This window comes from Nansenia antarctica (genome assembly GCF_963989245.1).
Source record: "Nansenia antarctica genome assembly, chromosome: 10".
Classification (NCBI taxonomy): domain Eukaryota; kingdom Metazoa; phylum Chordata; class Actinopteri; order Argentiniformes; family Microstomatidae; genus Nansenia; species Nansenia antarctica.
Window position 1 is genome coordinate 19,103,450 of NC_137680.1, and position 22,500 is coordinate 19,125,949.

At 47.3% G+C, this 22,500-nt stretch overlaps 1 protein-coding gene across 1 annotated transcript in view; it reads left to right on the plus strand.

Moving 5' to 3' along the window:
• The window catches only part of cdkal1 (CDK5 regulatory subunit associated protein 1-like 1), a 341,623-nt gene that overhangs the window by 251,643 nt on the left and 67,480 nt on the right, over positions 1-22,500 (plus strand). The window contains exons 11-12 of the mRNA XM_080540862.1: positions 11,427-11,607; positions 20,632-20,694. Coding sequence (XP_080396988.1) covers positions 11,427-11,607; positions 20,632-20,694 — 244 coding nt within the window. The remainder of the gene's footprint in view (positions 1-11,426; positions 11,608-20,631; positions 20,695-22,500) is intronic.

Consider the following 22,500-nt stretch of genomic DNA (forward strand, 5'->3'; position numbering starts at 1 on the left):
GCCTCACAGCTGCACTCTGACTCTTAAAAAAACACCCCCCGTAATGACTCACCCAACCTTCCCACTTTGTTTCACCTCATCACAGCTCCTGTTGCTCTCAGGAAAAGTAGGGCCTCTTGTTCTAATCACCTCTGGTTTCAGATTGTTTTCGAGCCATTTTTAAACCGTCTACAGCAGTACAGTGGCAAGGAACAACTGACATTTGGTGACACTTTCTTTAATAGTATTTCATAGTATTGTATAAATAATTGTGCCAGATTACACTTGAACAGTTTCTGATGTGTACAGTAGATGGTACTGTAAATGTACACTATTTGGAGGATTCCCAATAACAACATTGTATGTCCCTGTCTAGGGCTGCAACAACGAATCGATTAAATCGATAATAATCGATAATGAAATTCGTTGGCAACGAATTCCATTATCGATTCGTTGGGTCTTGTTCCATAACAGAACTTTTTTTTTTTTTTTTTTTCGTTTTTCGTTTTTTTTTTCTTTTTCCTAGCACCAGGGGAGCCATTCCTCCCAAATGTCGTTGTTTCAACTTGTTTGGTACCTGTACTATAGCAATGACAATAAAGACCATTCATTCATTCATTCAAACCTACTTCCTGTGTCTTGCGGAGCTGTCTCGTGAGTAACGTGCAGTAGCGGAGTCCAACAGAGAGGCAGCAGCTGCGCGACATTAGCCTGCGTACTGCGTAGCCTGCCCTGAAGAAGAAGTGATCTCATCTCAATCAGTGCCAGGTGTGTCGCGGCGGTGTAAGTACCGGAGTTTTCGACCCGGCTCCATTTAAATCATGGCGGAGAAAACTACTCGAACGAAGACGTCCAAGGTGTGGGAGCACTTCACTTTAAAAGCTCCAGAAAAATGTGTTTGCTGCAACATATGCAAAACCGACCTTTCATGGCACGGGAGCACAACGGTGATGCGAGAACACCTCAAAAGAAAGCACGTGACAGTGATGGATGAAGACAGCTCAGCCTCAGCAGGGTAATTATATTACGTTGCGTTTTGAAGTGAGGATCGTTCGTTTCACTGGCACAGCTGTAGGCTGTTAGTTCTTATCGTTTATCTAATAGATTCTCCCTCTTAATGACCTATTGTATTTTTAGCTTGCTGCTATTCGCATTCTATGCCTTCAGCACCGGAGTATGCTCATAGTCACTTGTATTAGTATGGAGGAGACGCACTTGTGAGGTCTGGCGAAGCGTCAGCTAAATGACTAATGTAATGCGATAGCCAGTGAGTGTTTGCTCGCATTCATGAATTCAACATTGCATGCTATACAACAAACTAAAACAATGCATGCATTGAGTTTTAAAATATGCTATATTATGCATACGCATACTGTCTCATTTCAGAAAAAAACAACTCACTATGACTGGCTACTTGACTGGGAATAAAGCTCCATGCACACCACAGCAAGCAGCTTATTTGACACTATCTGTCCTCAAGATGATAGTGACTGACATGAGGCCACTATCAATGGTGGAAGATAACGGCTTCAGAGAAATGGTCAAGACCCTCCACCCTGGTTACACTCTACCCTCAAGGTAGGGTTTCTAACTTTTAACTTTTACATTTTCACATTTTTTCTCTGTAGCACTTTGAGATTTGTTTAGAATGTAAAGTGCATTACAAATACATTTATTATTATTATTATTATTTAGGACCCATTTTACCAAGCTGATGGAGAAGAAATATGAAGAGACATCCCAGGAAGTGAAGATTGCAATAAAGGCCAACAAAAGCAAAATTGCTCTCACCACTGATGTGTGGACAAGTGTAGCCACTGAAGCATACCTCGGCATCACATGTCATTACATCAAAGATGATTGGAAGATGGAGTCAATTTGCCTCACCACCATGCCACTGCATGACAGACACACTGCATCCAACATTGCAGAGTGGTTGGAGGAGGCAGTAACCACCAGGTTTGAAATTCCTCCTAGCAAAATCATCGCCATTGTGCATGACAATGGAGCCAATGTTGTGGCTGCAGCTAACATACTGGAGGAGAAGCATGGGTGGATGTCCGTACGGTGCACTGGCCATACCTTGCAACTCGTGATCAATTCTGCATTGAAGCACCCAAGCATTGACAAAGCTATTGGGGCTGCAAGGTGTCTGGTGGAGCATTTTAAAAGAAGCGAGCTAGCCTGCACTAAGCTAAGAGAGAAACAGCAACAAATGGCCGCACCTGAGCACAGGCTTGTCCAGGACATAAGCACAAGATGGAACAGCACGTTCTACATGATAAGCCGACTGCTTGAGCAAAGGTGGCCTGTCACAGCAACGCTGTCGGACTCATCTGTCACTCAGAGGGGCAAAAGGTACCTGGATTTGAAACCAGAACAGTGGAACCTGCTGGGAGAGCTTTCCACAGCCCTTGAGCCTTTTGAATGCGCCACAGTTTTCATGAGTGGGGAGAAGTACATCACCATCTCTGCAGTACCTCCACTTGTGAAGGGGTTGTTGAAGTCCACCCAGAGTGCAACCATCGAGTCAGCTCCGGTGCAGGCTTTCCAACGCACTGCTACAGAGCAGCTCCAACAGCGATGGCAGAGGGAGACTTCTTTCTCAGGCACGGCACCAAACACAGTGATCCTCTCCACTGCCCTGGACCCGAGGTTCAAGAGACTTAAGTTTTTAACACCTGAAGAAGTCCTGAATGTGCAAAGCAAAGTCCAAACACTGGCACTCTTAGTGAGAAGGGAGATGATGGATGAGAAGCAGCAGCAGCAGGAGCAGCATGACAGTCTCAGCGACCAAACCCTTGCCTCCTCCACCACCAGTTCTACTACAGCTGCTGAACCTAAAAATGTCTCTTTACTTGACTCACTCCTCGATTCTGAAAACAGCAGTGAAGAAGAGAGTAGAGAGCGGGAAAATGAAGATCTCACCAGCCAAGTGAAGAATGAAGTCCTCGCATACTTTGGAGAGAAATCCCTTGCCAAGGAACAAAGTCCATTACATTGGTGGAAGGCTAACCAGGATAGATATCCCACCTTGGCTATGCTAGCAAAGTCCTACTTATGCATCCCTGGCACCTCAACACCATCTGAGCGGCTTTTCTCCGCAGCAGGCAACATAGCTTCCAAGAAGAGAGCTAGTCTTAGCCAGGAGCATGTGGACATGCTAACCTTTCTGCATTGCAATGCAAAGTTCCTGTAGAAAGAGGAGAGTGGATTAGACAGACTTGAGGTTCAAGTTGTGCAGTTGAGACTGTTGAAATTGTTGGTTGAAAGCACTTTGAAAACCACTGAGACACAAGAACACTTTATTTTTATTTTTAAACTAGCATTTTCTTGTTCTAGCTAGAGTTCAACTACGTTCAACTACTTCTATTGAAACAATCTAGGTTGTTAAACCTATTTGATGTAGCAAAGCCTTTTTTATTTATATTTTTTATTTTTTATTTATTTTGCACATGTATATGTATAAAACAAATGTAAAAAAAAAAAAAAAAAAAAAAAGTTTAAATAAAAAAAAATTTATCAAAAGAAATCTGTTCTTTTCATTTGTCCGATTAATCGATTAGTCAAAAAAATAATCGGTAGATTAATCGATAATTGAAATAATCGTTAGTTGCAGCCCTATCCCTGTCTGCAGCGTGCTCTTGTTGTGTTAATCCTCCAAAGAGTGTACATGTACAGTACATATACATACAGTAACAGTACGTGTTACGAAACAGAGGGGGGGGGGGTGTAATTATATGGCTTCACTGGGCCAGCACTGTGGCTGAGATGCTAGGCCTCAAATGGCATCTCTCTTCCAGTACCTTCTCAAATCATCATATCCCAGGTCTGTTACTATCGTGACACATTCTCTCTCTCTCTCTCTCTCCCTCTCTCTCAGAAGTGTGCATTAACAAGAGACCTGGTCATTTTGTGACACAAACACGCTGCTGCACCGTGGCCTTCGGTACCTCTGCCGTCATTCAGTGAAACCGTGAAGCCTCTCCATTTGGAGACTTGTGGTAATTGCAGATGTGTTTTTGAGAGGAACTGTTCTTTTTCTCACGCGTTTGGCAGTTAATGAACCTGAGACGTTTCTCCTTTCAAGGTATTCCACTCTTTGAATTGTGATGCGAGTTTAACTTCATCAGGATTCAGCAGGTTTTTTTGATCTCGCTTCAAAGGGTGTATGACTTGAATGGAACTGTATACTGTGTAGATATTGACCAAAGAATTTTGAGAGAGAAATATGGTTTCATATTTCAACTTTGATTTTGATTACTCGGGAATAGATTGTTAAAAAGCTAGCTAGAGCACACGCACAGCCTTATGGTCCGTTAAGCCTCTAGAGACATCAATAGCGTATCTCCCGAGCATTTTTATTTAGTTTGCACAAACATCACGCTTTTTCACTCCAATATTTGTCGGTCTTTTGTTTCCCTGCTGATTCTTATTTCAGCGTCTGCGTCGAGTAAGTTTGATTCTTTTCATTTATTTATTTATTATAAGTTGTATGGCTTTTCTTCTTTGTGGGGGGAGGTGGCGATTTTGCGAGGAGAGCTGCTGGTGTACTCCCACCAAGATCCAAGGCTGATGAGTGAAGTGGTTGGAAAAAGCATTGTTGGAGCCAGCCCAATGCTCTCAAGAAGGCAAATCCTCAAATTGAGATGCAGAAAAAGTTCTGGCCACCTGGCTCTCAACAGCAAATCAACAATGGGTGTTTTTTTTTGGGCAGAGACCCAGCAAGTTCAGAGATGTGCATAATCACAGCTCCTCGCTTGAATCAGATCCTCCGTGGCCCCATCATCGGGAAGGACCCCCATCCTATGATATGATATGATATCCAGACCAATGATTTGCATTCAAGCCCACCGGATCATCACCGACACTCACAGTTAATGCACACTCATGCACTCCATCATGGCAGCTAACCGATTCTCCCCCCACCCCCCCACCCCCCACGATCGTATATCTCAACTTTCTCGTACGACTTCTATCCCTTTGAGAACTTTCATCATCTCATCCGCCCGCCTGCCGCCGTAGCACAAGCCGGTGCATGTCATTCCCAACAATGCCTTTACCTCCCACTCCCTACCCAGAAGCTCCGGTGTGCCAGACATTTCCACTTCAGAGGCAGTCAAGGCTGGTGCTCACTGAGCAGAGAGATGCAGGCGGAAAAGGCAGCTCACAGATGGGGAAAGCTTGCCTCTCCTGCCGGATGAATGGGTAAATGTTTACCTTCCCAGATTGCCTCCATCCCTCTCATCCTCGCACCTCCCCACCACTGTTTTTTTTTTCCGGGATGCGTCCCACTGTTCGCGCCTTCATCTCTATCTCGACTGCCTCTCGTACATCTGTTGTGTAAATACTCACCTCCGACGACGACGGCATTATGCAGGGAGAAGAAGTATTGCAGCGTTTTTTTTTCTTTCTCCTTTTTCCTCCTTCCTTCCTTCCTTACTTACCACCCCGGAGCTTCAGCAAACAAAGAAATTAGAATAATTCAGCTCTAGACAATGAAGTCTTTCATAAGCCTCTAACCCCACACACGCATATCTAATTCAGAGTTTGGTTGATTTCCAGTACATTTTAATTAAAAGGATTTCGCTCCCCTGTTGGTCGCCAGCCTTGAATAAATGCGAGTGTTGTGTGCATAGGTGTTAAAGTGTGAACGCACCCCGCCCGACAAAATAAATGGCACCACAGGCCGAGGTGAACCGTATCTGAGGAATTCCAAGCAGCCGAAGCCGTATCTGAGCTCTGCCTGACTGGTTAGCATTAGCATTAGCGATTAGCATTCCTAATGACAAGCTTTCACCTGTGATTTCAGACAGCAGAGCAGAGGGCGACGGTGAATAAGTGTCTGTTCTGTTTTTGGCTGACATCTCTCCCTCTCACTTCTATGTACTGTATGTCAGAGAGAGCTGGGGCTGGAAGTGACACGTGTTTAGAGACTCTGCCATAAGAGTGGTTCGAGGTTTCAGATCTCTCTTTTAACCCGACGATTCAAACTCAAACGAACCCTTCGGTGTTTCTCCTAATCAGACAGAAGGCTGTTTTACAACTGTTGCGTAGAACCTGCGTGAGATTAGCGACCTATACCGATGCGAAAGCTCCCGGACAGCTTGCTTCGTAATGCTTGTAAGAGTGACGTGGAGAAAGTCACCCTTCATTAGGTCTAATTCCGGCGAACGTGCTGGAACATTCTGTTAGGTATCCACTGGGGGGGGGCCGTTCCCAGCTGGAGTTCATTAAGGGGAGATATGGAGCCCTCCTCTCTCCCCCCCCCTTTCCACATTGAGACCACTCAGATTGCAGTGGTCCCCTCCCTTGTCAGGGCCATCAGTGATTGGGAAGCACAGTCCCAACAGTCTCCTTCAGCCGCTGTCTCCCCCCCGGGGGAATGCTCTGTGAGAGCCACCTATGGGGCAGGTGGACATGCCAAGCCTCTCCCCGTGAATCCTGGGAAACAAACGGGATGCCTTGTGCCGCTGGGATGTAGGGTAGGCCGAGGATGCTGAAGTGCAACCCCCCCCAACCCTGTCATGCTAATGATGTGTACTCCAAGAGTGGATGAAGCAAGTGATGACATGGAACCACAAGCACTCCAACCCCCCCACCCCTCCCCTCCCCGTTCCCCTGCCAGTGAGCCACGGGAGCGGGAGGGGCACCCCCCCCTGTACTGTGGGGTGGCTTGGCGGTGGCTCGGGGGCCCCTCCGGAGCTGCCACACTACTATAAGTGGCTCCTCTGCATACACAGAGGCCAGGAGGGCAGGTGCAGGGGAGATTGATTTGGAGACAGATGCAGCTGAAGCCACACCGCCGCGATGGCAGAACTTTGACCCCCCCCTGGAACACATTTGCAGGGGTGCTGGATGCCTCATGAAGATCTCATTACTCTCTCTCTCTCTCTCTCTCTCTCTCTCTCTCTCTCTGTCTCTGTGTCTTTCTCCCCTTCTCCCCTATCTCTCCAAGCAGCAGCAGCATCTCTCCTTCTCCTCCTCCTCCTCCTCGTCTCCCAGAATGCATCTCTCGTTCTCTCATTCATTTTCATTTGCCTCAGCTGGCAGCTGAATTCCTGGAACGGGAGCTTGGGCTGCATACCATTGAGTTTCCTCAGAAACCTCCGTCTTTGTCAGGCCCCCAGAGTGAGTGTGCTTGGGTCATTATTTACGCAGACCTCAGCTGTTTGACAGAGGTGCCACCCAGGGTCCTCTCTCTTTTCTCTTTCTCTCTCTCTCTCTCTCTCTCTCTCTCTCTCTCTCTCTCTCTCTCTCTCTCTCTCTCTCGTCTCTTAAGCGCACACATCACGTCTTTCCCCCGCTCCCTCTCTTCTTCAGTTTGCTTTCAATTAAAAAGGTTCATTCATGAATGCTGTCATTGTCAAATATCAGAATAATTGAAGTCTGCTTTTGATCGGCTGCTACGAGTCGCTGTCGCAGGGACTGGCGGATAGCAAAACTGTATTAATTTGTTCCTGTCGTTCATTAATTCGCTTATATGTATTCAGCGCATTGTACTGTGTTACGGTTTCCCTGCTGGCCCGTGTCTTTTATTTATTTATATATTTGTTCCCCCCCCTAATGTTATTTTAAAGCAATTTCCTGTAAAAGCACTGTCTCAGCTCTTTTGCGGGACCATATATCTATATCCCCCCCTAGTCCAACAATTGAAGTTTGATTGCGAGCTCAGGCAAGTACATGGCCTTTCATGTCCTTGAGGTGTGTTTGGGTTGGGGATATTCACTTTGCAGCGGTGTGTAGTCGAGCACACACACCCCACAGAGCTCTCCCCGCTCTCAGGGCCGGGGTCTGTAGCCAACCGTAACCACGGGCAGCCGAGGAGACACACTCTAATAACATCTGAACCGGCGCTAGGCATTCTGTGCTCTGGAGCGGGCCCGTCTTATTCCAAAGACCTCCGCAGTTACCGCTGACAGGCCAAACAATGCATCAAAGAGACACACATCTGCCCGGGCGCACAGGCGAACCATTGTGGGGGATTCCAGACACAGAGTCGAGCCCCCTCTCCCCCCCCCCTCTCTCTCTCTCTCTCTCTCTCTCTCTCTCTCTCTCTCTCTCTCTCTCTCTCTCTCTCTCTCTCTCTCTCTCTCTCTCTCTCTCTCTCTCTCTCTCTCTCTCTCGCACAGCAGAGAGAATCCAATTCTGTCATTTCTGCCTCTCTCCCTTTTCTCTCCTCCTCCTTCGCCATTCTTCTTCACAGAGTAGGGATGAAGAGGTTGAAGAGCTGAGAGGAGGAGGTAATGGATTTGAGGAGGTGCAACAGCTCACTCTCTCACTCTCTCTCTCCTCTCCTCTCCTCTCTGTTTCCTCCTGTCTTTTCTCCCCCCCCCCCTCTTCTTTCTCTGGCTTTTCTCTCTCTCTGCCTGAAGTATAGATCCCGGCTACACTCGAGAGCGAAATAGGAGGAGACCCACAGTGCACCTGGATTTCCTAATGCACTGCCAATTCGTTTCAGTCTCATCAGACCAGTCCTCCCGCGTCAAGACAATGATACGTCCAACTGGCAGAGACAGCTTATTTTTGGTGCTCGGACTCACTCACACATTCATCTCACTGCCCAGTTATCCCAGACTCCTTTTCACTCACCGTATTCATCAGATTGAATCCAGGACATGTCCTGATATAGATGCTTCCAAGCTCTCCACTACACTCTACACAACAACAACGTTGTTGTTTTTTTCTTTCTTTTTTTCTTCTCACGAGCCGCTGACTGGCTATTTGTCAGGTTTGATGAAGTGACACAGAGCAGATCTGGCACAATGAGGAGAGAGAATGAGTAGGGTTCTATTCATCAGCATCGATATCACACTTCACCCACATTTCAGATCTGACGTGACAGAGGTGTAAGAATGGCTGCTACTCCCTATTCTCACCACACCCGGAGTGTAAGATCCACAAGTGCCAATTCACACCAGCGTCTCACTCGGAGAGTGTTAACCCTTTGCTGTTGCCTTCGAGACCAAATCAGTGCCATCCTTTCCTCCGTGTATTTCTTTTTTTGGGGGGGGTGGGGGGGGGCTGCTCATTTATATGGCATTTTAAAAAGCTCAAAAAGCTCCTAAACGATCATGTGTCCCTTCTCTTTTCTGTTAATTGCACTGCAGAGCCGGACCGAACCGAGCTGGGACCGGGCTGGACTGGGTTATGCATCCGCCATAGTTGTTGAAATAGTCTCGTAAAAAAAACAAAAAAATACAATGAACCGGAACTTCTCCTTTTCTTCAATTTACATAAAGCCCAGCGGCTTGTGTTCAGATGGCCAAGGGTTTCTCTATGAGGTAATGAGCTGAGGGAGAACGTGGAGCTGTATGTGGCATGTCACCTTGCTAATTGGCCTCTGGACATTAAGACATGCCTCATTGTTTTCAAAATAGCAACCTTTAAAGCGCCGCTTTCAGGATCATATTACACCCATCATCATATATTAAAATGCGGATGCTGGGGGGCATTATCATAATATCGACGACCACGCTTCCCTTCTAAGATCGTCTGCGATCGTACTTCTCTTTAAGTGGGAAAGTATTAGTAGTGGTTTTGTCTGTTGTGTGGTGCAGTGTAGGTTTAGGCTCAGTTCACAGTTGAGATAGAGACGTATATGTCGTCCTTTTGTGTCACACAGAGCCGTGTTTGGCTGGCGAAGAAAAAAGGACGATGAAACGAAAGTGCTTACAGGCCACTCAACCCTCTACAACTTGAAACAATTTCAGAGTTTCGTTTTTTTTTCCCGTTTTTTTCTGCAAACCCCTGTATGGGAATCCTGAAGCAATTTCCATTGTCATGACGTTCGTGTGACCCCCGGAAAACAAAAGGAGCGCTCTGCTGTTGCAGCTGAGTTGACGTGTCACTGGCAAACCTATCTGACTCGAAGGGCCCTTGACAGGGGTAGACTAAAACCCAAGAACCTCTCTCGTAATTGTCCCGCATTCTCCGACACCACGCACAATAGGGAAGCTCTCGAAAATGAGACTGGGTATGATGAGAAAATAATTCAAAACCTCCAGCAGCCTTGTGCTCAGACGGGTTTCTCTCTGCTTCGACAGGAAACACACAGGCTTGTACAGGTGGTCTTTTCCTCCACTCGGCTCTCACTCCCTTTCATTTAAAAGGTCAAAAGATTCCGCAAAACAGCCTCTGGACCCTATTTAATAATAACGATTCTGGGCCCGCGGATAATATATCGATAGGTCAGGGGTTATCGGGCTGGAAACATGAGGAGAAACTTCAAGTGATAAAGAATGCACATTATGCCCCCCGGTTTGTCAATAAGTGCAGATAAATACAGATGATGATGCAGGGAAAGAGGGGCTGAAGGGGCCGGTGTCACTAGAGACAGAGGCCTCGGTGTGAGCCAGGGTAATGCAATCAGAGCTAATGCGAGGCCCTTAACTGTTATTTCTCCCTTCGCCTGGCCACATCAACTCTTCTCAGGCCGTCGTCGTTAGCGGTCTTCGCTGCAGTGCGGAGGGTTTCGGGCTCCCCCGACCTCACTGTGCAGTCATCAGGCCATAAAATGTTGACAGTGTATTAAAAACGCTGCACGAGGATATAAGGATGTCCGGAAAGTTGTCAGATCGCCGCATAGCTGGCGTCTTTCCTTTTGTTTTTAGTCTTCCACATTCACGGTCAGCTAGTGGGATTTTAGACCGTCCACTTTTCTTTCCCCCCCATAGCCTGATAATGATTTCCAATGGGGTATTGAAGAAAAATGACCTCCTCTAGTCGCTTCGCCCATCAGGGGAGGGTTTTTCAACTGACTGCCGCTAATTGCAGCATGCCTCATTATATGAACTGATTGTCTATAGTGTTCAGCCATAAATGTCGAAGGGGTGATTACCGAGCACAGAGCAGATACAGTACACTATCTACGTTTTCCCTTTTGCCAAAAGGCTGACAAATGAGAACAGGGGGAAGAAAGCAAGGAAATTAGGGGTTGCTGCTATTTGACCCCTTCTGTTGATTGGACCATTTCTACGTGAGGTAGCCTTGAAGTTGTTTTGTTGCCTGTGAATCTGGAATCGATAATAATAGAATATATGCAAAGAGAATCGATTAATCCATTTCTCTGCAGAGGCCTTAATTCAATCAGTGGCTAGGCCAATAATCAATTGTCATTGAGGCTGCTAATAAGGTTTTGTTGGTGGAATTATCCCTCCGAGACGGCCTAGCAACAGCGGTGCCGCCATTCTTCTTTTCACTTTACTCCAGCTAACACAGATACACACACAGACACATACAACTACATAGAGCAGGAAATAAGCGAGTGTATGTCTTGTAGTTAGACGCCCTGTTTTCCTGACACATTTCTCGTGTTAAATGAAAAGCGTTGAACTTTTGACACCCATGTCAAAATATCCCGTCGACCGCGTTCCCCCCCTCGATAAACTTTCCACGTCGCTGTGTAACTAACGACCTCCCTCCCCCTCTCCCTCCCTCTGTGACAGGGTGCCTGGCATCACCATTGCCACCGACATCATCTGCGGCTTCCCCGGGGAGACGGACGCAGACTTCCAAGAGACCGTGGAGCTGGTGAAGGAGTACCGTTTCCCCAGCCTCTTCATCAACCAGTTCTACCCCCGCCCCGGCACCCCCGCTGCCAAGATGGAGCAGGTCCCAGCCCAAGTGGTGAGCTCTTCCCACTCCTCTGTCCTCTCTCCTGTCTCCTGCTACACAGCATATGATGTCGCTATACGCTATATCAAGGTGCATCTGTTAAGAGAACGGGCAGGGTAGTATATATTTGTCTAAAAAAAAACTGCCCAAAGCTTGTACGATTCATCGAGTCAGTGTACGTTAAAGAAGTAGGTTTGAGTTGGCGTTTATTGATTGATTTGCTTGTTTTTGTATTCGTGCTTGGAATTGTTTGTGAGACCCGGGCCACATCAGAGACCGGCACACCTTTTTCCCATTTACAGTAGATCGTACCATGTGATTTATTCTATTTCTTCCGTGTGATCAGATAACATAAAACAAGCAAAAAAAAAAAAAAGCCCCCAAAATAATTCCTCCCTTTATGAGCTAAGGGAACTGGCAGGTTTGTGGGGGTTTTTTTCAGCTCAGTGAAAACTCTTGGCTCCTTTGATTGTGAGTTTCTCTCTCTCTCTCTCGTTCTGCTGTGTTGCTCTCTCACCACCTCTTGTCTTCCAAGTGTAGCACATTCGGAGCCTGCACGGAGTTTCACTAAATAAGAAGCTCGGTTTGGATTTTTTTTTGTTTTGTTTTGAAGTCGCCCATTCCACTTGCCCATCTGCAGAGCAGATGTAAATAAATAGCACAAATTGTTTTTTTTTCCTTCCCCCCACGAAAGGCAAAGAGTCGAACTTTTACAGACAGAAAGATGAGCGGCAACGTGCGAGCCTCGGCACTTGGCAGCCAATCCCTGCGGCTGGCAGGCGACGGAGGCGCGCTCAGGGAAACCCAAGGACTAAAAGCCCCTGTCTGGATCTGCTCGTCAGGCCTCACTCAACACCGACAGCTCAGCTTTTGTTTGTTCAGTTGTTTCAAGCCATTTCATATGGCAGACATCAAGGACTTATTATAATGGCTTATTTTAGGGGCCAAAACCACAAGCAAAGGATCTGGTAATAAGACTACAGATGTCAGGGAAGGATGTTGATTTGGGTTATATACCCCTCAGGTGCAGATACTACTAGCACCCAAGTAAATATTGTTGTGTAACAAAAGATTGAGAGAGCAGTGGAGAGTCTGAGTCAGTCTGGACAGGACAAAGACAGGGGGGGGGGGGGGGGCGGGGGGGCAGGCTGTGCATGACCAGACAGGCGAGGAAGAGAGAGACGTGTGGGTCACGGCCTCAGACAGAGGAGAGGTGATCCAGTCTTCCTAGCGAAGGCAGCCTGAAGTTAGCAACCGCTATTGACTGCAGGCGTCTTATCGAAAAAAAGGAAAACCAAAAACAATCCTAGAGAAGATGACTCGAATCATCAAGCACACACACATGCTTATGAAATAGTAAACGCATGAGATGTAGTTTAGTGTGTCACAGGGTATTTGTAGTTCTATCAAGGAAGAACAGGCAAAAACTTCCCCTTCATCTGAAAATAAAAAACCTGTTCCAATTATGTCAAGATTCCCTCTGAATATGGCCTTGAGCGCTTTTCAGCGCTTTAAGGATTAGCACCTTCAAAGACATTGTACTGTTAGCTCTCCTCTTAATATCTCCCCCGAATTCACGGAAATTAATATACACATTTCTGTACTGTGCCACTCATTGCCCTCAGTGTGGATTACGACAGCACAGTAGTCGTCAGGAAACATTTGATGCCGAGGAGGATTTTTTTTTATTTGTATTTATCTCTGCCTGGTTGTTGAAAGACTTCATCATACTGTATCGTTCAGTCTTTTTGCTCTCCACAGCAGTAGAAGAAAAGGACACGGAAATGTGTTACTTATTGTTTTTCGGGAAATGAGAATACATTTAACAGTCCAAAAGCTAGACCGTGTTTCCTGGGTTTGAATACAGTAGGCTCAAATCGTTCAGAACTGAACGTAGCGTTAGGAAACATGTGAAACTATGTTTTAGTTCTGTGTGATATGTGTGTCTCACTGCTTCTCTGATCCTCATTGTACTTCTCCACGGTGACAAAGGGAGGGTGAACGGATGGCCAGACACAGCACACAGCACTTCCCCTTGATGTAATATTAATGAATAGGACATAGTGTTAATCTTTGTTACCTGATAACGATTGGAGCTGGTAGATGAGTGTGTTGAATCTATATGGCTATTACTCTTCATTATGCAATGCAAGTGCTGACAGATGTCCCACAGATGCGATTGCATTATGGAATTTCCTAAAGATTGGACCCAACTGAAACAATTACAGTGACTAATGAAGCTAAAACTATTAGAGGAAGGCTGGTTGCTGTGGGCCAACCCTCTGTGGGATACTCCGCCTGTGCAGATTTCCATCACAAGTGTTACGCTTGTTTCTTTCAATGAGTCTTGATTGACAGGGAGCCTTACACACACTGCCGCACCGTACTGTACAGGTGTGTGTTTTTTTTGGGCATGCGTTCGTGTGTTGGTGAGTTTCCCAAGAAATCCACTTCCATCGATTAGGCATATTCCAACGCTTTCCGGTGCGAATTTCGGAATGATACGATTCCATGTTCCGGGTCCTTTTTTCTTTTTTTCTTTTTTTTTGTCCTTTCTCCTAGTCCTCTCCTAGACCTTCTCATACTGTAGATCTCCATACACGTCCTTCCCCTCTCTCACCTTCCCAAGAACTTCCACCACCATCAAAGGCTCTGCGTGTCTCTTTTAAGTTGGGTTTTCTTCATATGTCATTCCCTTTTCTCTCCACTTCCCTCAGGAGGAGGGTGTCTTAGGGATCAATCCTCTGACTGAAGAACCCTGCAGTGGTATCTTCAGACCCTTTCTCCCCCCCCCCCCCCCCGCCCCTGCCAATCTGCTCGTTTGACTTTCATGGTCAGCCCCTCCATTGTACATCAGTAATATTTAACGCCAGTCCTTTGATTGTGGACATGCGGTGAGTCCATATGTTATCAAGTGATTAGTACAAGCGCATTCATTTTCATCTATTAAAGATATCGTCAACATGTTGTTTTTGGAATTTTCCGGTCTTATTTAGCAGTAACATTTCCCATTTCGGGGTTTTTTTCAAATGTGCTCGTAATGACTGATGGTAGACCGCAAAGAAAGTTCTCTTTAATTAAAAATGCATACGCAGCATCCTCTATTCCTTTATTCTGTTTCCCAATGAGAGCTTTAAACTCTCCTTCACCTTGCCTCCCCGCTCCCATGCCGCTGCGGAGCTCTACCTGATCACAGGCTGGTATAGCCGGGGGGAGCCCAGAGAGAGAGAGAGAGATGGAGGGAGGGGAGGGGAGGGGAGGGGAGGGAGGGAGGGATACAGAACACAGTCTTTGTAGTGTACTGTCTGGGGCTTCCTACGGGCCCGACTGGCACACCTGCCGTGGCCGTGCCGCGGCATCAGTCAAGCCCCGCGCCTTCAAAGCCGGGGCGGCATCGCCAGGCCTCGCAGGGTCACACATTAATAACTGGTCCAGATGGCCGGCGCAGCCCGGGCTCAGCCCCGACCGCTGCCTTGCCAGAGGACCGCGGGAGGCATCCGCAGGCGGACGGGGCTCCGGCGCTCCGGTCTCCCCAGCACGTCTACCATAGCTCATCGGCGGCGCGGCGGCCCCCGCGTCGGCCCGGTTGATGAATGGCTCAGCGTAGGTAATGGATGGCCTCCGCCGCTCGCTGCCGCAGGAAATGCTGAGGAGGTCTGGCAGGAGGGGAGGGAGGGAGGGAGGGGGCGGGAAGAAAAAGGCAGGAGTCCTGGAAACGAGGTGCACGTAATTATTCCCATGTGACGGAGGGTTAGCGTAGATAAATTGGAATGATCGCAGGAAATGTTGCTTTTTAGCCGTCCAGACAGGTGTTTACCTTGACAGCTCCGATGCGGTCCTGCTGGATTCTTTCAACCAGGGGAAATTAGAGAGCAGGCCCCCAGACTTAAAGTAGTTAAATGGCGGGTTCGGCCTCCTGTAACGGTTAAGTAGCAGCCTCTGCCCAATTTTTTTTGATATATATATATATATATATATAACAGGTTCTAGTCATTTGTGAATTGAGGTTGGTTCATAGTTCGTAGTCCACCTGAAAGGACATTAATCTCAAAGATGAGACATATGAGCCAGGTCTGTTCAAACCCTCATGGCCTGTTGTTTACGGTACCGTACAGTTCACTGTGGTCCAAACAACAGCTGAAAATAACTGTCTTTACCAAATGAACACTCGCATGGTAGGACGATTTGAATTAGTTTTGACCCTGGCTAGAGAGAGACCAACTCTGGTGGTTGATACACGTTGGCAGTATTATGATGCTAAGTGTAGCCTACTGTTGAGTGAGTCAGACATGACTAGCTTACCTGATACCTTGCACCTGACCTTGTCCTCCCAGGACATTGTCATTGTCACCTTATATGGTCATGGTCCCCTTTCCCAGACATCTCTGAAACAGTGCTTGAGAGCCTGTTTGACGCTGTTGTTGTTTTTTTTCCTCTCTAGATACGTATATCCTGTCTAGCTCTTTGTGAAGTAGGTGAATGTGTTTGCCCCAAGGCTAGCTCTCTTGAAGCGCGTTCATGGAAAACAAGGTGAATGGAGTCGGGAGTGTCAACCTGACCCGCAATACTGTCCGAAAATTAACTCTTTTGTTTATGCTAGCATAACAATAAACAGTCCCTAGATTATTGGATATTTTTCCATTAAGTTCAACTGTAATACTTTTATACAACACCAGAAAATGTATTATGTCAAGGTTCTTTTTTCCCCTCAAGTTACATTGAATTCCTTTACCATTTTGTTTATATCTTTCTTCACTTGCCTTTCATTTCAGTGTCATCATGTTGTCTAATGTTCCCATGGCGATGGACTCCATTTGGTGTTTTTCTTCACATTTCTGTCAATGTCACACAAGTTACTCAGAGGTCCATGTTTACTAGAGCTGTAAGGCTTCCATTGATTTTTTTTCCCCATATCCTCTTTAGTCTTATGGAAGCTTTTCTGCTGCATGAAAGAAGCTTATAAAGCTTTTCTTCCGCATGAGTCCTTGCTTTTGGATTGCATTGTCTATGGCATGGCTACTTGTTGTGCAGAAAGTTGCCATTGAACCGTTTCTGAAAAGGTTTCTCAGAAACAACACTGTCCAATGGGAGGACCCACCTGAAGTGCAGATGTGTCGGTATGAAACATTTTGAACATAAATAAGCTGTTGAATCGGGTTAATCGGATTAACCTTATGAACGTTACATTTTTTTTTTACCAGAGTACTAAAGTGGTTTAGGATATGCAATTTCCCCCACATATTGTGCTTAATGTCATTAGAGTGGAGGCACTTAAAACATTGTGCACACGACCGTAGTCACATTCAGAAATTGTGTCGAGCGAAAGGCTGGGCTTAATAGCTTTCCTTACGCTTTGCAGGAAACACCCCAACACTTAACCTTCACCTTTTAAAGCGACGTAACTTACTGAATTCTGAGTCTTTTTAAACACACACACAGTTGCTCCAGCTGCCTTCCAGCTTTCATACATCCGGTACAGTCAGTACTTTGTGAAGTGTACAGTACAGTACGTAGAGCTTTCCTTCTGGTTAGCAATCGGTTAGCATCAGACCAGCATGTCCAGTCATTACAATAACCCCCCCCTGCCCCCACCTTCTGAATGTCCATTTCTCATCAGCAGAGATTAGATTTCCCGCTCTCTTCCCCCCCGCGTCACTTTTCCGAAGCTTATGAAAGAGCCGCCGACCGGAGGAAGATGACGCCTGCGATCGACCCTGAAACCGCCGTCGCTACGGGGCTCTTCTTCTCCTCCTTCCCGCCCTAGATAATGGATCGACCCACACTGGCAGTGGTGGGCTGGGTCTGTGCTCTGCAGCCACGACCCTGGAGAGGACACAGTGTTCTCTGCGGTCGTCCCTCCAGCCCCTTCCTGTGAGTTTCAACACCGGCAGCTTTTCCTCTCCGGGGGCCCTTCCCCAGTGAGCTCAGAGCCCCCGCCACGCGCACGGCCGGCCGTGAGTGGCATAGCTGTCCGGCAAGCTGCCCCCCCCCCCCCCGCGCGCGCGCGCTTGCAGCGTACTGCCAGGGACACACCCAAGGGCCTCGGCATTACAGCAGCAACATCTGTCAGTCATTAAGGGTACACAAGGGCACTCGCTGGGGAGAGGAAGGCAAGATCACCATTCCCTTCCCCCCGGTCTCTCTCTCTCTCTCTCTCTCTCTCTCTCTCTCTCTCTCTCTCTCTCTCTCTCTCTCTCTCTGCCGGCCCAGCAGGTCTGAGTGATGGGGCCGGCCTGTGAGGCTGAGGAGAGGAGCAGGCCTCATCTGTATCAGCGCAGGGGGGTGGAGGATGGGGGTGGAGGGGGGGGGGGGGGGGGGGGGCTCGCTGTGCGCCAGACCTTGGAGGGAGGGGGGGGGGGGAGAACATGTACACAAAACAAAACACATTAACGGCAATTAAAAAAGTTCCCAGCAGCACACAACCCCAGAACCTCTTTGCCTGTTAAAGGTGGTCAATCTGAGCTCAGGGACTTGAATTCTCCACACCACCTCCTGAGCAAAGAGTACAGAATCAATGAAGGTTGTTTGTGTGCTGGACGGGGGTCTGCGCGTGCGTGTGTGTGTGTGTGTGTGTGTGTGTGTGTATGTGTGTGTGTGTGCCTGCATGTTTGTGTGTGTGTGTGTGTGTGTGTGTGTGTGTGCCTGCATGTGTGTGTGTACGCGTGTTTGTGTGCATGCGTGTGCGTGTGTGTGTGTGTGTGTGTGTGTGTGTGTGTGTGTGTGTGTATGTGTGTGCATTTGTTTCCCACATCAGCCAGAGGAACAGCAGATGGACAACATAGGAGGTGCGATCGTTCATCATCTCCGAGGTGACAGATGCACACAGTGTCGAGGTTTCAGCGACGGAAGGCAACATGTTTCTAAATGATCTCCTTTCCTTCCTTGATGACACTTCTCCCCACAAACCGGAGCAGTCACGCACAAACAGGCCAATTGGGACATCAACCGGTTTGCGCCGCATTGATTTTAATGTGCATGTCATTAGGAACCTGAATGTCGGGCCGGCATTCTGTGAATTTTTTTATTCTCCATACCGGATAAAAGGGGCCATAATTGAAGGTGGTAAAACGGCATTTATTGGCATTGTGTTGTTGACTCACCGCACATTTCTTTTTGCACAAGGTTGTTTTTCTTTCTTTCTTTCTTTCTTTCTTTGTCAGAATGTCTCGAAATGTGTTGGATAAAGGCTGTTTGGACCAGACGGCCGTAGTATGGGCTGTGTAAATGGAGTTATAGCGAGGTCATTCTGAGCGTGTGGCAGACAGGTCAAAGACAGAGGGATGGAAATGAATAGTCTTCATTCCTCTCCATGTCTCTCTGATGGACAGCGTTGCACCCAATGAGCAGCTCATCTGGGCATTATTGGTGTCTGATACCACCCCTGATAGACCTCCGGTGTGCCCCCCCACCCCCCCTCGTCCCCCTCCCTCGTCCCCCTTGCCCTTGGTCGTCATCGGAGGCCCAAAGCCCAGTTTCAAATAAAGGAGAAAAAAAAAAAAGTGGTTATTTGGCTTATCAAGATTCTATTTTGCCCCCGACGCTGTGGGCTGTTGCAATCTCTGGGCCTCGGCCCTAATAGGCTGAAATATTGAGTCTCCCAAGGTCAGGCCTGGGTTCATCGCTTTTGATCAAATTCCTGCTACTATTTTTCTGAGAAATGAAGATATGTGATTTGAGATGTGGGGGGGAAATCTAAACGTATTCTCTTAAGGTTGGCAGCTGGTTATCTCAGGCCCTAGCAACCTTCCTCCCAACCTCTCCCTCTCTCTCACCGAAATCAAAAAGGCCAGGAGGCATGCGGTTGGAATGGGATCTCCAGAATTGACAGAGTGGATGGATGCAAACATCTGAGCTCAACAGGGCCTTTTTTTCTCTCTCTCTCTCTCTCTCTCTCTCCCCCCCCCCCCCCCCCCCCCCCCCTCTCTCTCTTTCTCTCTCTGCTCTCTCTCTGCTCTCCCACCTCCCTCTCTCCCTTGTCTGTGCCTGTGTGTGAATCTGTGTGTTATCGAGCGAATCCTGCAGGGATCTCATTGGCGGTGTTGAGGAATTGTAACCCGGGGTGCTTCAACCACCTCCTCCCCAGCAGCACAGCAAACATGAGCCGCTCTGATTAGTGGAGGAGATGGCGAGGAGAGAGAGGGAGGCAGGGAGAGAGACGGAGGGAGGGAGGGAGGGAGGGAGGGAGGGAGAGATGGAGAGCTGCCTGCTACAGAGACAGGCAGGCAGGGCCAGTGATGAGAGCATTGCACTCACAAGAGGGGCTCAGGGAGGATCGTTAGCAGAGCCGGGGTGTAAAATACACACTACCTGCCAAATGAGGCAGAACTCAAATCCCTCCATGTCCCCTGCAGAATTTGAATGCTCGTGGCTGTGACCTCCTATATAAATGCAAAGTTTGGGTGTGAACTCTCTGACATCCAGTGAATCTTCCCCTATTGGATTTTTTCGAGTTTTTGGAAGTTGTTGTTTTTTTGTTGTTTGGATTTCTGTGAATGGAGATGGGTTATTTTTTCGTTTTCTTTCTTTCTCCCTCTCGCTCTCATTCTGAATGTCCATAATGTTGTTGGCTGTACAACATATTATATATGTATGAGGTTGCCTCAGGATAGTATGGTCCTCAACATACGGTTGCTCCCTTGACAAAGAAAAAGAAAAAAAGCACATCCTCCTTCAGCGAGACATGGGCTAATCACGCCTTTAATTAGCATCCTTGATAACTTTCTCTGTTTTTCTTTTTAAGTGATTGCGTTAAGTGCCATCAGATATGAACTCATAATCTCCGGGTTTGCATTTCATTACAAATGAAGGACATATGAAGTTAGACAAGAGGGTGTAACAGGAAATCGAGAAGACAACCTATCTTGTGGGCAAATAGCCACGTCGCTATCCGTTTCATATTTCATGTTTGCATTGTAATCAACGGTCTCTCGTCTGAGTAAGTGCCAGTGAACCGTGCCCCGAATCCTCTGTCCTGTCTTAAAGCACTGGACACATCAAACTCTCTTTCTGATAAACGTCTTGTTATTCTCTCAACAGAAAAAACAACGGACAAAAGAGCTTTCCCTGCTGTTCCACTCATATAACCCGTACGACCACAAGGTAAGAACCTTTCTTTTCTGTTTTTTGTATTATTATTCTTATTTTATTTCCAAATGTATTCACTAATAACCTTGACTAAATGCTGGATAGAGCTCGAGAGCTTTTCCTACATTTTAAATCAGTCACTTAAAACGCTCACCTTTTCTCCCATCTTCAGTGTTTGACATTCTTGATATTTTTTTTCCCTCTAAACAATACATACTCTGCACACACTGGAAAGTGAGCTCCCAGCGCACACGTTCCTCTTACTGCAGTATGAAAAGGGGGCACCACCCCCCCCCCCCCCCCATAGATGTAGCACACGTTGTATGTTACCATAAAAAGTAGCTTGAAACAATGTCCTCCAGAGCACGACGCCCAGTTCGCCCCCCCAGCACTTGTTAACAGCGTCATTAACATGTCAGCCTAGCCAAGCTCTTGTGGTCGTGTCTGTCGGCCGTAAAAGTCATTGTCGCTGCTACTAGCTAGCTGTCCCGGCATCACAGGCCTGTTCACCGGTTCTCCCACACTCCTTCTGAGCTAATTACGGCGTCGCAGCGTAATGAAGGCAAATTGAATTGCCTATAAAGACTTGAAAATGAAGCTCTTTAGAAAGGTATTATAGCTAGAGAAAGATTATGAGGGCCCCTACTCAGAATAGAGAGAGTTCATTAAAGGCTTGTCTTGGAAGCGTGAGGAGTAGCCAGTTGGTCTTGTACGTACTGGTGGCTAGGCGGCTAACGTCTCTGAGACACGTCGTCGTCGTCGACCGTGAAGGCTACTTGACGGCGTCCTAGCGGTAACACGTCCGTGTGGTGTGACATGCGTGTCACCTCAGAGCGACCGGTCGGCCAGAGCTTAGAGATGAGATTGGGGAAAACGACCGTCAGGAGTGTTGTCTTCCTGATTGCAGCGCGTGGGTCGTTCTCAACGTGAAGTGGACCCGGCCACTCCAGGGATGCTTATGAAGCGTCTTGAAAAGCATCAAGATGCATTTTTTTATATTGAATATGTTTGTCAACACGCACACATGGAATAGACACTGTTTGATGTGATGTACGAGGCATCTGAAGCCATATTTCATATCCGTATTCCCATCCGTCAAACCACTTCACCGGTTCATTGAAAAAGATGAGAGAAATACTCGTATAATATTAAGATAAACAATGCTTTACTGAGTTATAAATCAAATTACTTTAGCAGTCCAGTAGAGGCAGCATTACTCTCTCCTATCCAACCCCTCGTATCTGTCCCTTACGGCTGTACTCGATGGATGAGCTCTATCTGATATGCGTGTCCGTCTCTAAGATATGTCTGTCTGTCTGTCTGTCTGACTGACTTCTCTCCTGCCAGGTAGGTACTTTATCTGTCTGTCTGACTCCTGGGTAGGTACCTTATCTGTCTGTCTGACTCCTGGGTAGGTACCTTATCTGTCTGTCTCACTCCTGTCCTCCTAGACAGGTACTTTATCTGTCTGTCTGACTCCTGTCCTGCTAGACAGGTAGGTTATCAGCAGGCGTATTCTGCACACGCCTCCGAGGCCCCCCCTCATGAACCCCCCCAGTCCTGTCCCTCTCACACACCCTCCCACGATTATGACGCACTAACTCAGTTAACACTCCTCCAGTGTGCCAAGTGGGGGGGGGGGGGGGGGGGGGGGGGGGGGGGGGGGGTAATAATGAATAAGCATTCATTTAATAATCCCTCTTTAATGATGCGTGGGCTTTACTGCCTTCTGCTGATGATGATTTGGTATTAAGTATCTAATATAGACACCTTGATGAGGTCATTTGGCTTTGTTTCATGGTGATTTTCCGTATGAATGAA